The sequence below is a fragment of the Schistocerca americana genome, chromosome 1, assembly GCF_021461395.2.
Source record: "Schistocerca americana isolate TAMUIC-IGC-003095 chromosome 1, iqSchAmer2.1, whole genome shotgun sequence".
Taxonomy (NCBI): Eukaryota; Metazoa; Arthropoda; class Insecta; order Orthoptera; family Acrididae; genus Schistocerca; species Schistocerca americana.
In genome coordinates, this window is record NC_060119.1 from 306,292,289 (window position 1) to 306,308,783 (window position 16,495).

General features: G+C 39.4%; 1 protein-coding gene across 2 annotated transcripts in view; it reads right to left on the bottom strand.

Annotated features, from left to right (window-relative positions):
• LOC124595962 (Hermansky-Pudlak syndrome 1 protein homolog) overlaps nt 1–11,167 on the bottom strand; it is a 154,728-nt gene extending 143,561 nt beyond the window's left edge. For both annotated transcript variants that reach the window (XR_006978270.1, XM_047134898.1), the window contains exons 1-3: nt 11,003–11,167; nt 10,675–10,815; nt 7,105–7,217 (exon numbers count right to left, since the gene is read on the bottom strand). Coding sequence is in view for 1 of the 2 variants with exons in the window: in XM_047134898.1 (XP_046990854.1) it covers nt 7,105–7,217; nt 10,675–10,815; nt 11,003–11,122 (374 nt within the window). In the remaining variant the exon portion in view is untranslated. The remainder of the gene's footprint in view (nt 1–7,104; nt 7,218–10,674; nt 10,816–11,002) is intronic.
• Between the last annotated feature and the right edge of the window lie 5,328 nt (nt 11,168–16,495).

The following is a 16,495-nucleotide window of genomic DNA, read 5'->3' on the forward strand; positions in this document are numbered from 1 at the left end:
AAACAATGACGAAACTGTCTGATCTTAAGGAGTTGAAATTCTTCTAAATGGCTGGTCCTCAAAGTGTTAAGTTTGAAACACAAGTAAAACGCTCTGTAATTTAAGAAAGTCATCGCACATTCTCACACGTAACATAATTTATTTCGCATAAGAGGAAATTTAATTTAAAGTCATGTTTTTCAAACCACCTCTCGCAATGTTTACTTGAGACCTGTTAGAAATAGATTCATTTTAGCAGTTGCCAGAGAGTGCCAGAAAACAGGCATTATTGCGCATGCACAGCTGTGATTATGTAGGAAGCCCGTATGTTTTATATGTATAAAGCATTAACAAATTTTACATTACAACATAAAAGAAACAGGACATCAGAGGACACTCCAAGAGCATCAAAATTTTGTAAACTGCACTAAAACACATAATTCAGCTTGAAGGGCACATTGGTTTGTCTAGATTCACAGTAGGTCCCACGTGATATTAAGCTTTTCTGTGTGGTTTTCGGGATGTATATTTTCTTGGAGTACCAGTACTGTACTATCTCATGTTTGTTTTTTTTATTATGGCAAAATGACATACATGCCAGAAAATGTAAACATGCACTTGAAATTCAGTGAAGAATTGGAACTAGCCGCTACTGTGGAACGAAACACTTTTTTTCAAATAAATTTACTGCCTCAGAGGAAAAGATTAATAAAAGCCTAATTTCTTTGGCAAACTGACAAAAATAACTTCACTGTCCTGCAAGGTGATTAATGCTTGACTGCCAAAAAGTGGAAATAAAATCAGAAAGCTGAAACTAGTAATATATTTTTGCCTTCCGTAATTATGTGATTGTATTTTAAGTCACCTGATAGCTCCCAACCACAGAAATCCATTTTGTTTTCATTTGACATGGGAGCCGTAACCGAAGAGAAAACATTGAAATCACTAAACGTAAACACGGATCACATTGAGACTACCCCTCTCCCCACTACAACTCAGACAACCCCGCGCACATGCAAATCTGGCAGTTGGGGTGCACCAAAAAAACTTTTCTCATTAGCCTCTGGCTGTTACTGCTCATACACGACTCAACTGCGCATGTGCACGAGCCCACTGGCAACTGCTCAAGCGAACCTAATGTCAACAGTTCTGATATCACGCTCATAGAAACCAGTTTATTACTACAAAGTGTTGCATAGTCTTCATCTTAAGGCCTTTGACACATTTTGCTCTTGGCAGACACTTTTGTGTGCACAGTGTTTCGTTGTAAATGGCGCATTTCCTTTGGAACTAAAATTTTATTTCTGTTTTTTTCCTCCTCTTGTTCATGTTTTAATTGCTGCAGTATTATTCTGCAGTAGCGGGCTACAGTAATATTCTTTATTAGAGTATCAGTTCTTACCAGTCAAAATTACAAAAATTTAACTGAAAACTAAAACAACGAAAAATTTCCAGAATTCTGAAAAATTCCCGGGTTTTTCCCAGTTTTCTCCCGGATGAAAAATTTCCCATTTTTTCTCGGATTTCCCAGCTGTCCTGGGGCGTATACAGCCTGCCATGCGAAATTCACCCCATCCAATGTTGCCCTCTCATTGTTCTTGGCCACCTAAAACGCCACTCCAATTACGGGGAAGAGCCTGACTGAATTGCTACATGGAATGCAGCCTCACAACCCTCTCTCTGCTCTTACTATTGGACTTCCAACTGAGATGCAGGCCCTTCTGGATTCAGCTCCGGCAGTGGTGCCCTAGATCTTGCTGCTGCAGTAGCATCCCACACCTGTGTTGGAGCCACGTCACAAGTTGTGCCAATTCTGCCCCTATGCGTCATCTCTGTGGGGGAGGGGTGGTTGATGCTGTAAGTAACTCTGGCAGTGACATGGCTCTTGGAGAATAACCCCTACCTGCAGCCCTTGCCACCATGATTTACAAACTGTCTTTGCAAGCAGTGCTCTAGGAAGAAGTCACACCTAGGATGACATGTCACATCACGTGACAGGATCCCATGATCACCGACTGGCTACAACTCTGTACCCTCTGTGTAGAGCACGCATTCTTTCATGTGCTTGCTTGGTGGGCCTTTCACTTGCAGACTGCTACCAGTTGACTATGCTGGCTTTGACTCCAGACTATGCTTGGACTTCAATTTTGGGCAGCTACCTTTTATTTGTGTAACACTGAACCTATAAATTATTGTATTAACTGAGTGCCTCAATTGGGTCAGTTATTTTGCCCAATAAATTGTGCTCATAACTGCTGACTTCAACATAAAGCGTTCATATGAGGCAACACAGTCTGGTTCAATTAGCAACAAAGTGTATACTCCTCTATCAGCCATCCCATGCTCAGGTGCAATAGGTGTAAAAATTTACATATAAGCAAAGGGAGGGTTAAACTGCTTAGATGACATAGCATATGATTCTAGTTTCCCTCAGGTCCTAGTGCAGTGTCAGGAACAAGGGCCAGAGCACTGAGGAGTTAGGCACTCCCATTTACTGAAAGGAGCATTACGTAGTTCCATACTTGAACTGGTCTGCCTGGAAGTCAGACCCAGCTCCAGAGATGAACTTGATTGCGAAAAAGTATGGGAAACATGTAAAAGGTAACCAACCTTAGTCAGTCTCCAAGAGAAAACGTGCAGGCAGAGAATAGGATTACAGCATGGGAAAGTAGGGAGTACTGGAATGGTTCAGGGCCCCGTGCTTGCCATGCACACATAGCCACAAGAGTTGTGAGCCCCTGAGAAGAGGGTAGTCAGATGGTTTGACTTACAGTACCAGAAAGAGGAAGTAGTACAACAAAGGCATGGTGTCCCATGTTTGCCATCAATCATGAACTCAGAGAAGAACTATGAATCACCTGGAAGATACCCACCATAGACAGCAACATAATTTCCAGCTGCATATGGAAGTTACGTGACCTTGTGACGACTCCACGATGATAATTTTATCAACTAAATAAAGTACCACACAACCTACAGGAAACTCCTGATGTTGACTAAAGAGACAGTCATCAAAAGGTTGAAATCACACATAAATCTGATGTGGTAGTAATTTGTGAAACAGCTATCTAAGAATGCTGTTGCGAAAAATCGTGTTCTCATACACAAATGCTGAAATAAGAAATATTGACATGAACAATTGTGGAATAGAAAATAAACCAAAATCATTCAACAGAGCAAAGACATATGGATCTGAAGATGCACTACTAGAAACATATGCAGATTGTGAGAAAGAAATGTTCAGTTTGCTCAGTCAGTCTAATTATTACTTCAAATGTTCCCTAAATTATTTTCTTGTATCATTCAATTAGAAATCAACTGGGTTTACATGCCACATAAGATTATCACCTGAGCAGAAGTTATTTATTCCCATGAAACATGAAACTTGTACTGCTGATAATTTTCCCTCTATGCACTCCCTGTGTACAGCCACAAGCAGTCATGGGAGAGGACTCATGTGTTGACTGTTGACTGCCTCGAAAGACCATTGGTTCCAAATCGCAAACTCACACTTGCACCAGCATACAGATAGCTAGGACAGGTTTCCTTCTTTATTTGTTGTGGTCATAAGTACAAAATTACAATGTTATATTTCTAGCATAGAAACCTTTTGGATCCACTAAAACTGGCTGGTAGTCTTAAAAAACTACCCAGATGAACCCATCTATACCCCAGATATGGAATACACTTCATTATCAAACAAGACAAACTGATTGTTCTAATTTAACACTCCTCAAAGATGCCTGCAGTTTGCCTATCCCCAACAGACTCAGTCTGCACCTGAGGAGGAGGAGATTAATGTTTACCATCCCATTAACAACAAGGCCATTAGAGACAGAGTGCAAGCTCGGATTATGGAAGTACAGGGAAGGAAATCAGCCATGCCCTTTCAAAGGAACCATTCCTGCATTTGCCTGAAGCTATTTAGGGAAATCACAGAAAACGTAAATCAGGATGGTTGGACACAGGTTCAAATCGTCATCCTCCCCAGTGTGAGTCGTGTGCTAACCACTTCGCAACCTCGCTCTGTGCTCTGCACTTGAACATCTGGTGTCACACAAGTGGGATTTGATCTGAAATGGAGGCTGCTACATTTCGTGGCAATATGTGCCATGAGTTACGTGCCCAAATGTAGCTGTGCTGCAAAAGGCACGCTATATTGAGGGCTCATGTTGTCACTCATCCTACATTGCTGGATCAGAATGACACAGTCAAGCACCTGTTGTCACGAACAATGATCGAACTATGGGATGAGGCAATATTGCTAAGCACTGTACAGCAGCTGCCAACAAAGCAATATCCTCCACTGTAGATCATCAGCCACAACCACGAGCTCACTTTTGCACCAGCAGTTAATTAGCCATGGCATGTTTTATTCTTAAGTCTTTTGCAGCTCTAGATCTGAAATGAAAAACTTTTCTTTCTACTGTGAATCCTCTTGGCCATACCAAATGTGACTGGTGGCATTGAAAACAACCTGTATGTGCCCATCTGAATCTCACAAGGAATAAGCTTCCTAAAGAACACGAAAAACAACAGACCTTGCTCCCCTTTTACCTGTAGTTTATTGTAGATTTATGGAGCAGCAAAGGGTTCCAAGAAACTGGAAAGTGGTATAGGTCATTCTATCTCTCGAGAAGAGTTGTCAGACAAATACGTATAAGTGTAGAGTTTTATTGCTAATGTCAATCTGTTATAGAATTATGAAACACATTTTATCCAGGCATATGATGATCTTTCTGGAGAATGAATATCACCTTTACATGATCCAACATAGAGTCCGCAAATAGATACCTTGTGAGACCCAAGTTGCTCTGTTCATTCATGAAATTCATGGGGCTTTAGATAAGGGTAACCAGGTTGATTTTGTTTTCCTGGACTCACATGGTATGGTGGCAGCAAACCATCAGCACCAGTGTGGGCATGCATTACTGGAGGCCACCTTGTGGGATGAGCCATCCCTCCACAATGCCTCATAGGTGAGCCATATCTTTACTTTCTGCGCGTCACAATGAGCCCCTCCCTTCTCCCTGCTGGAAGACATGCCTATGGTAATAAAAGGGCAATGTGGCTACTACATGATGGTGCTCCAGCTCACTGCCCTCTTACATATATAGTTAAAACACTGGTACAGACAGAACATTCTCACTTTCCTGGTGTGTTCTCATATGGCTTTCAATCACTGAAACCCACATCGTCACAGATTTTTTTTTTATCTCTACCTTCAAGTAAGTGTAACTTACCATGGAAAGCATTTACATCCATATGACCTTTTTCACTCATACTCTCAAGGATTCTTTACTGGATTTGCTCCCCATTTAGTAAACTTACCCTGTGTATCTCTCATTCTAGTTCTTAGAATTACAATCTTTTATAAAATCATGGACAACACAGAAAAAGTAAAACAATGTTTCATTATATCTTATGTTTTTTCGGTGCGCTGGAGTAATGGTGTGCTTCTGGGTGTTCAGCTGCATTGTGCGCTAAATAGTAACAACTCAGCTGAACTTCTAGAAGCACATCATAACATTTTGTTACACATAAGGAAAGAACTCATGGGCTTAATCTTGTCGGCTTTAATATATGAAAAGATAAACAGATAAATAAAGTACAAAAACAATTTTGCATTGAAATCTCCTGATAAGTTAAATTTTTGTGCTAGATTGATATTTTACCCTAGACATCTACGTTCCCTGGACAATGAGGAATGCATAGATAACACAACTGTCTCCGAGTTTCACAGTGCTACAAAACTTTTCACACGTGGCACCATGACAGCTCCACCTGGGAAGCAGTTAGGTAGTGAATAGCCAACACTCCCATGTAATTATCTACTATAGAAAAAAAAATCCATGCCAGGAATATAATGCAGCAGCCACCCATAAAGAGTTAACACGTAACAGTAATGAGTGAAGAAGCTTCTCATATGGTGTTATGTGCATAAAACAATTGATAAAACACAGTAAATTTCACACCAACACACATTTATCACCACTGTTCTCCAAGTTATCACCTCTATTGTATCAATGAACTATACTCATGGTATTTTCGCAGTCATAAAGTATTGTTGTTGTTGTGGTATTCAGTCCTGAGACTGGTTTGATGCAGTTCTCCATGCTGATCTATCCTGTGCAAGCTCCTTCATCTCCCAGTACCTACTGCAACCTACATCCTTCTGAATCTGCTTAGTGTATTCATCTCTTGGTCTCCCTTTATGATTTTTACCCTCCACGCTGTCCTCCAATGCTAAATTTGTGATCCCTTGATGCCTCAGGACATTCCTACCAACCGATCCCTTCTTCTAGTCAAGTTGTGCCACAAACTTCTCTTCTCTTCTCCCCAATCCTCTTCAATACCTCCTCATTAGTTACACGATCTACCCACCTAATCTTCAACATTCTTCTGTAGCACCACATTTCGAAAGCTTCTATTCTCTTCTTGTCCAAACTATTTATTGTCCATGTTTCACTTCCATACATGGCTACACTCCATACAAATACTTTCAGAAACAACTTCCTGAAACTTAATCTATACTCGACGTTAACAAATTTCTCTTCTTCAGAAACGCTTTCCTTGCCATTGCCAGTCTACATTTTATATCCTCTCTACCTCGACCATCAACAGTTATTTTGCTCCCCAAATAGCAAAACTCCTTTACTACTTTAAGTGTCTCATTTCCTAATCTAATTCAGTCAGCATCACCCGACTCAATTCATAAAGTATACAAAATTGTAATCCACAGATGCCATCAGGACAGCATTAAGACTTTTAACTGAATACTGGTCATTTAACAATGAGAAGAAATAATACAAGAAGATACAACAGTTGTAGTAATGTATTAGGGTATATACGATATGAAAAAGCAACAGTGATGCTGTGCAACACAAAATTTAATGTCTGCTAATGATAGGAGAACAAAGACCATTGATTCAGACACTTACAATTTTGCAAATGCAATTCATTATAGCAGAAAGGTGTCATGTTAGCTAAACAGCAAAGCCCATAATCAGTGTTTGTTTGAGCAATATGTCATTGTGTAATTTAAATCACGTAGAAGGAGATCTTAACAAATTTATAGAAAACACTCTTCCAAAGTACTACAAAACCCCTCTGCAGTGTACTTACATTGAGACATCTGGTCCACAGAGGTGTTTTACCACAGTAATGCAAATTCCCAGCATTCTTTTTAGCCATGTAACATTCTTCAGACCAATGTGTACGAACAAATATCCCATGTACTGAAAATTGCATACATCACAATGAGCTATAACAATATCATATTAAGTGTAAAAAAAAAAAAATAAATAAATAAAAAATGTTACCATAAGAGTGCGCTCTCTCTCTCATCCACCCACCCAACTGCGCACACGCACGCACACGACACACGCACGCATGTACAGGCGCTTGCACACGCGCGCGCGCGCCCGCCGACACACACACACACACACACACACACACACACACACACACACACACACACACACACTGTTGTTCACTAGGATGTTGGCATTAGCAATCGATAGTAATTCCCTGAAACCAACCTCTACCATCAACACCTATATTAACAATATCATTTAAGAATTGTGATTTTGAGCTTTACAGTAGCTTCTCAATAATGACAGAGTTCAATTGCCTTATGTTGCTCTCTTTCCCACCCGTCTGCTTTGACCTATGACATCATCAATAGGGCAGTAATGACTATTCTAAGCATCTCCAATATGATGGCTATGATGTCACAACATACACACATCAGCAAACATGAAAATACATATAAATAAGACAATAACATCTCCCCCAAAAAATACAATCAAACTAATGGGACAACCATGGGAAATTGGGGTTTTAGGGTGGGGACAAGATAAACATAACAGTAAAAACACACACCACGATCCCAAAACACATAAAATGACACCAAAAAAATTACAACACTCCACTACACGAACAAAATCTACAGGAATTCGACACTTCCCCTGACCTTCATAGATCAACCACAGCTGACGATACAAAAACACCTACAGCTAAAACTGCAAAAATTGGAATCGGACATTTCCCTTGACCTATATAGGTCAACTACAGCTGATGGTACCAAAACCTACCTACAATTAAAACTACGAAAATTGGAATTGATCATTTCCCTTGACGTATATAGGTCAGCCACAACTATTGATACCAAAAAGCCAACTGCTACAATATTTCATCGCCGTATCCATACCTAACAACAGAAGCCACAATAAATTAAACGTCTTACCACACCACAAACAGCAAACCAATAACACATAACGAAAACACCAAACATGTAAACAAAAAAATTAATTCATAATTCACTGAAGACACTTCCAAACCTTACGTCCTGAACTACAAACACTGCCAATGGCTTCACACATCCAACACCAAGGCTCAAACGAACCTAACACAACATATTACACTCAGTACATACACATACATACCAGAGGGCACCATCAAATATAACAAGATGACATCTACAAACACAACCAACTTATAAACACCGCGCCGTAATAATGTACACACCACAACACCCTTACATCAAGGGTCAAAGCAGATGGGCAGTATCAGACGTTCCATTGACCCCTAAAGAGTACATCTGTATAGATAAGTGTGGTGTTCTGTCGGCAGACCACCACACCTATCTGTACAAATGTATGCTACAGGTCTGCTGCTTTCAAAAATGGTTCACATGGCTCTGAGCACTATGGGACTTAACTACTGTGGTCATCAGTCCCCTAGAACTTAGAACTACTTAAACCTAACTAACCTAAGGACATCACACACATCCATGCCCGAGGCAGGATTCGAACCTGCGACTGTAGCGATCACGCGGTTCCAGACTGTAGCGCCTATAACCGCACGGCCACTCCGGCCGGCTGCTGCTTTCAACCAACAAAGTGAAAGCAGACTGACAAAATAATATTGCTACAGAACTCCAAAAAAGTCCTTTTTCATGTCAGGAAAATGTTCTGCCCCCAGTGGGGACTGAATGCGGGAGCCTTCGTACAACAACCACATGTTCTACCACCCCACCCATGGGAAATTTACTAACACAATTACTCAATGATACACTTTTCCTATGCTCTGTAGTTCCGGTGTTACTTTTAATTACCATCTATATGCATTCTACTAGACTTCACTACATAGTAGGAACTAATTACCGATCTGAGTGTGTGACATCTGGAGGTTTGGGTGTTAGATGCAAAAAATGAATAGCTTAACTCACTTTATTCATTGGCAAAGTATAAAATTAAAATGCCACTTACACACAGCATCATCATTCAACACTACATGGAAACAGTAAATAAAAACCGAGCTGACAGCAGTGCCAATAAGTGTTCTTAATCTATATGTTGTATTGCAAATTTAAATGTCTCTTCTGTGTAAAGAATTACATGAGACAGCTTGGGTGCACAAATGTGGTGACATTTCTTTATTCTGTTACTGTTAATTAAAGAAAACTTCAAAGAAATAAAAGGGCAGATGCAAACAATAATGACAGCCATTAATAATTTTTTTACATATATACTGGTGTGCGTATATAAACAAAAAAATCTGCAAAGAACAGCCTCAGAAACAAATTCAAATATAAAGCAGGCAACTGTATTTTAAAACTTTCCCACCTTGCATTTAACACGGTTTTCCTTGTCATCTCCATCCACAAATGAAATGAGATCACCTGAAGGTGAGAAATAACATATTTTCCGAATGCTTACTGTCATGTTTGCACAATTGCACACTGTGTAATTGTGTAATGATGGGCCATCCACTTTACAGGAGCCAAACAGCATCTTTCCCATTGGACCATGAAAGTAAATGTGATTCAGCACGAGACATGGAGTTAATTTCAACATCTTTAAATTCAGGCGCTGTATGGGAAATATGTCTCATGTACCAGTTATTGTCTTACTTGAAAGCCACGTTCATACCATGGATATGACACTATTGTTTTCTAAAACAATTATTATTAATTACCTATGTACAAATGTGTCTCCTCTAATGACTATCAACAATATCAGCCAATGAAGAAAGGGACAGCTGCCTTGAAACATTACAGTAATATTCAAATTACTTGCAGATAATACAGTAAGAGTCTCTAAAAATTAGCTTTAGTAAGTCTTATGGTGTAAATGTGTGGAGTATGTGTAGTCACTTTCAGTTCTTGAATTATTTTGTATTCAATGAGTGATGATATACCATGGTTGCCTAAACTAAGCACACAATTTTCTGGTACAAACATGAAGCATCTTAATTCACAGGTAGATCTTTCAATTATAAGACAACCTTAAGCCACCATGTTTCTACGCAAAAGCAAAGTCAACAAGTTCATAAGAGGTTGGTAAGCGTCTACGAAAAGAAAACGTCAGCGCAAATTTAGGTTCTCAAAGGCAGGCATTATCCATGTTTCATCACGATATTTACACCTCCAGTCACGTTTTTTATGGTTTTTATAACGCCGACTTTCGAGGAACACAACGCCTATTTTTGGTTTTATGTCGCCATAACAACAGTGTTATGTGAGTAAACTTTAATAGATTTGTTGCTGTCATGTGTTACTCATATGTGTTCCCTATAACACGTGAGTCACGTTGATCATTCATGTTTGCATTTCTTGAAATCATTTCAACATTCTTGTTACTATACGTCAACATTAGAAAATGGTGACAACTTATAAAATAAAACAATTACCTCATCAAATACCATATTTGTACCATCCTGACACTGTATAGAAGTATACGAATTTCCAAATTGGCATCCCATAATCCTCTGAGATGCTACTATCGGAGAAAATATCTGAATAATGATATTTGGGCTAATCTCGTCTTCATCCTGTAATGAATAATTTAGGCAATTCAATATACCATGCTAAAACACTTCACTTTTACGATTCAAAAACTGAAAATCAACCACAAGTACATAACAATTCAGTTGAGTACAAGTATTTTTATTTTGTATGCAGCAATGGCATGAAATGCTTCATAAATGTTACGATAAATACATAAAATTACTAACTAACCTTTCCTTCCCGAATAAGTCCTTGTTGTGTAGCCAATTTTTTCAAGTGTTTAAGAAACTTTCTATCATATTTTGTGTACAATATATCACTTAACTGGTCAAAAATGAGTATACACCTCATATTTGACAGTTTCAAAACATAAACACATGCACATGCGGTCCAAAGTATTCCACTGTGGTAAACACAGATATCACCGGTCACCGACAAACACAGCTAAGATCACAGTCTAACATAACAGTCGCGACACTTCGCCTAGATTTTGTTGCCTTCAGCGCCAGCAGCGCCCCAAGCGGCCGGTAGGTTGAACTGTGAGTTCGGCGCGATCGTGAAATCGAATAGTGACTGTTTATTTTGATTTACACAATGGTTTTTACCATCGGGAGCGTTTGTAGCGCAATAAATTGCAGCAGCAATATGAAGAAGACACCACAGCTGTCTTTTTCAGGTTTCCTAAGGATCCTGAGAGGTATATACCATCATGTTACTAAAGTGTATCGTCAGGATTCACTTGCAAACTGTATGTGTATAAATGATGAATGTTTCGTTTTAGGAGCAAAAAATGGCTAGATAATAGCAGACGAGAAGACCTTATGAAGAAAGACCCGGCTTACCTGTATTATAATATTAGGTTTTGTTCGCTACATTTCGAACAAAACCAGTTCATGAACGCAGACAATAACAAACTCGTGTGGAATGCAGTACTCACACTGTTTGACATTCCAAATAAGCCACCTCAACTGGCGATGAAGAGGAAACTGCCACAAAGGTTCGACAGTCAATCTAAAGCTGTAAAACAGTCCTATGACACAGAAGCAGCCAATTCAACTCTCCATGTATTAGTGCCAGATTCGTGAGAATCATCAACACAGACCTGCTTTGACGATGAAGCGGTTAGATTAAGTGCAGCTGTTCGTGTCTTACAAAAGCGTGTGTAGTGTCAGAATGTGCAGATCGCTAGACTTCGAGCGAAACTATTATGGGACAAGGAAAGTGCCTACAGACAGATTGTTTGAAAATTATTCAAATATTTGGTTTTGCGTGAAATGCAATATAATCAGCTCATTATAATGTTTTCAGCATATTCCTCCCACTATCTGTTAGTTGCTTGTCCCACTCAGAATAATATAAAGATGAAGGTCGTACTTGTGGCAACAGGCGACAATGACAAACACAGTAGGCCTACAGAACGATAACCGAGCTGTCCTTCGCTTTTGCATGTAGAGTTACATGTCTGTGCTTCTTACATGTGATTCTGTGTGTTTATATTCTTTTGATATCGACGTGGTAAGCTGCAATTCTGTCCAATGTCACAAGTGTTTCTTCACGAATGTGTTGTAGCTTGCCATATATTCGTAGTTTTTGTCCATACTTGCGCTTATTTTAGAATCATTTTTAGAAACATGTATGCCTTCTGATACTACACAAACTCTTGGAGGCAAGAAACTAACTCGAATAATTCGGAAATAACGTAGGAAATGGATGCAAACAAACATTATGCTTACGACGCATCTGACGTTCACCTTACCTGCCGCTTGGAGCGCTAGTGTCGCTCCACCTGTCAAACGGCAACAACTTTTCCAGCAGTGAGTGTCGCGACTGTTATATTAGACTGTGGCTAAGATCTTCACCGATCTTTACCATCCAAGAAGCAAGCCACAGAAACGCTGGGACATCGGAGCGCCGAAGAACCCAATAATGTCACTGGACAAACAGCAAATGGTACTTTCATTGAGAGTTTGAAAGCCATTGCAGCCTTGTCTTTCTTCATAAGCGACACACTGGTAACTTTGTCGGGACGGAAATGTCAATAACCGTCCGAACTGCTTATGCTTGAGTTCAGGTATAAATGTGAACAACAAACTTTTATTAGGACCCATACTGCAGACTTATAAACTGCAGTAAATTAACGTTAGGTGTGTTGTGTCACTATTGGCAAAAAGGTTCTCATCTATGGTCAATTTAAGAAAAGAAAAAAAAGGTGGAGACCCCCACGCTCACACTGACATGGTGATCATCTCAGAAGGTCTACTGTTACCTCCATATTTATTAGTTACTAATCGAGGATTTCGCGGGTTGTGGAGCCATGATGTTATCCGTGCGCCTGGGTAGAATTACCTGTTAATACGGTCGGATCGAGTAGATAGATAGTGGACGAAAGCAAACGAAGGGCAGCGGTTTCAAGGGTAGAGGGGAAAAAAGTACCAAGGCATGCACGGAAGGAAAAAAATCTCTGCGATAGTCTGGTCGAGTAGTAAGTGCAGTAGCGGTTTTCTTGCCATCCGTGACAGGTCATGCAAGGGTAGGGTAGTCGTTAGTTTTGGGTATCGTGCAGTGCTCGGTATCGTTGTCTTAGCTTAGGTCGTCATAAAGAGTTTCAGTCCTTTCGAGGAAGGTGCTGGTGGGCTGGGCATCTGCAATGTCTCCTGGGCCAGCTGCAGCGTCTGTACCTGTAACATGCGAAGATTGTCATGTGAGTGGTAGATTTGTCATAAATCGATCTCTGTGTAAGGGGTTTGCTTGGGTTTGTTAGCGTTTAGTGTCCAATAAGGCTTCCTTGTCTGTTTGTCGGCTAGTTTACACCTGGCAGTGCCAGTTAATTTTGCTGTGCTGCATGGATTCACCTGCATTTCTCATGTTTGTGTGCTGGCGTTATCCATAGGTGATTAATTGTCCCCAAGTAGTAGTGTTTCTTTGAGCGGTTGTGTTTCCATCTATGGTTGTGCTGATAGTTACCCAGGTTAAGGATGAAAGGACTGTTCGAGTGTCTCGTTTTCTTGTACAGCCATGTGGCAAGTTTTTTGAACACCTCCGTGAGAGTCTCAAGGCGGTATTCTCTGTGAAGGTCCGTGGTGTATGCGTATTGTGGAGTGTTGCTTATGATACGTAGCACTTTGTTCTGTATAATCTGCAGGCGGCGCAGTCGTGTTGGAGCTGTGTATTCCCAAACTGAAGCTGCAAACGTCATCAGCAGTCAAATAAGTTTTGTATACATGGATCTCGACACAATCCTATTCAGTGTACTTTGCTTCTACATCTACATTTCTACATTGATACTCCGCAAGCCACCCAACGGTGTGTGGCGGAGGGCACTTTACGTGCCACTGTCATTACCTCCCTTTCCTGTTCCAGTCGGGTATGGTTCGCAGGAAGAACGACTGTCTGAAAGCCTCCGTGCGCGCTCTAATCTCTCTAATTTTACATTCGTGATCTCCTCGGGAGGTTGAGCATGGGGTAAAGCTATTTGACTCTCGCATTTGCTCGGTTGGTTATGTGTTCAATGTGGTCCCCCCATGTAAGCTTTTGGCCTAGCCAGAATTCCAACGACCTATATATAACTCTTTGGTCCATTCCCATGGAATGTAGACACACAAAACCATGAATTGGAAAAAGCAAGAGAGATGGCGCTATATACTTATGCTGCACGTTGTTTTGAAGGCAGAGTGGGCAGGCTCTCCCACCATCTTAAATAGCCCAAAACATTAGCAGACTACTGAGTACGTTTGCTTCTTGTTTATCGTTTCTGTCGTGTGCAGGCATCAACTTTTTTATATAAATAATACATTGCTTATGTGAATAACATAGTGTCAGGAAGGCAATTTCTGTTTCTTAATGCATATTTGCTCCATTAATACGACACATTTGGCCTCATTAATGTAACTTTTTTTTTGTGATACATTTCGAAAAACCAAGAAGAGAAGGAAGAGTCGTGAAAAGCATGCTTTCGTAAACGATTTAATTCCATTTTTAGTGTATTTGTATCGATATAAATTGAAGCTGGAACTCTGTAACCAATGCTTGTTTGCTTACTGGTTCGTTATATGTTCAGATTTCAACTCATATGCACGACATTTTTTATGTTCACATTTACAAGCTACTTGTCTAGCTCATAAACGTGTGCAATGAGGAAAGAAGCAAGACATGCTATCATATATTGTGCATGCCAACAAAGTGAAACATTATTTCAATCTCAAAGAAACATAACAATGTAGTAGTATAACTCTATACAGAAGAGAGTTTTTGTTTTATTAGACTATCAGTGAATTAGTTTCATTGTTGTTCACACATCATCTCACTTTGAAATCCTACCTATTATGAGTCATTCACTGTGTGACCAACAACAGCAATTTACAGCGTAAAAAAACGATACAATTTTTACATATGTTTCAACATTGTATAATACTATATATGTGATTAAGGGAACGTTCTCAAACGCTTAGAGCCCATAAAATATTTTGGTTTAAGATGTATGTAAGTTTTTTTAGTAATGATTGCCAAGTTGAATAACATATAGGTTTAACATTGCAACAGTAGCCTACGTGTATTTGCTTTTTCCCCAGAATGTTCTTGCCAGTAACTGCGTCAGTTTCTTAGGAATAGCCAAACATATAGCAATTGGAATGTACTTCTACTTTGATCATCTGCTTCATTTTCCATTTGAGTTTCATTTTGATGTCTTCAAAGTATGTAAGTCTATACTATGCTTTTTAATATACCAATAATTAATTAGTTGGTTAGCTCTATATTTCATATAGCATTTGCATTAAAATTGAAATGATGTTGAATGAGTCTTTTATACGAACATAGTTTTTGTGTAAGTATACCTGAAAGCTTATCATTTATAAGCTTTTTTTGTTTTTTGATTAAAGACAGACAAATGTTAGTCAGTAAATCTTACCCATCACCATTTACACATTTCAATAATAAACAGTCTTCTGCGAAATAAGAGAAATTGTCAATGAGACACATGTCAGTTTAGTTTACTTTGCTGTCTGTCTGGCATTCTATATCACTGGGTAAGTTATTAAAACTATTGATTGCAGCATTATGAGGCCCCATTTGTGCTACAGTCAACTTTAATGTGGCGTAATGAATGTCAGTTCTTTTTCTTCTGGTATTATAATGGTGTACATCATTGTTCCTCTTGAAGAGCAATGGATTATTCACAACTAACTTCATGAGGGAATAACGATACGGAGAAACAGATAGATCGCTACTCACATGCTGAGCAGCAGGTAGGCACAATGAAAAGAGTGTTCACATATTTTCGTTCAAAGCCTTCACAAAGGAAGCAAAGAGTGCACACACACATGCATCCACACACAGATTAGATTAGATTAGTACTTGTTCCATAGATCATGAATACGACACTTCGTAATGATGTGGAACGTGTTAGGTTAATAAAAGGTGTCTGTACAAGACACTACATTACACAAAATATTACATGACACTTAATATTTTTAGTTTTTTTGTGGGGGTTGGGGGAATTACCCACTTATTATATCCAAAAATTTATCCAATGAGTAGAAGGAGTTGCCATTAAGAAATTCTTTTAAAATCCTTTTAAATGCTATATGGCTATCTGTCAGACTTTTGATGCTATTAGGTAAGTGACCAAAGAATTTCGTGGCAGCATAATTCACCCCCTTCTGAGCCAAAGTTAGATTTAACCTTGAGTAGTGAAGATCATCCTTTCTCCTAGTGTTGTAGCCATGT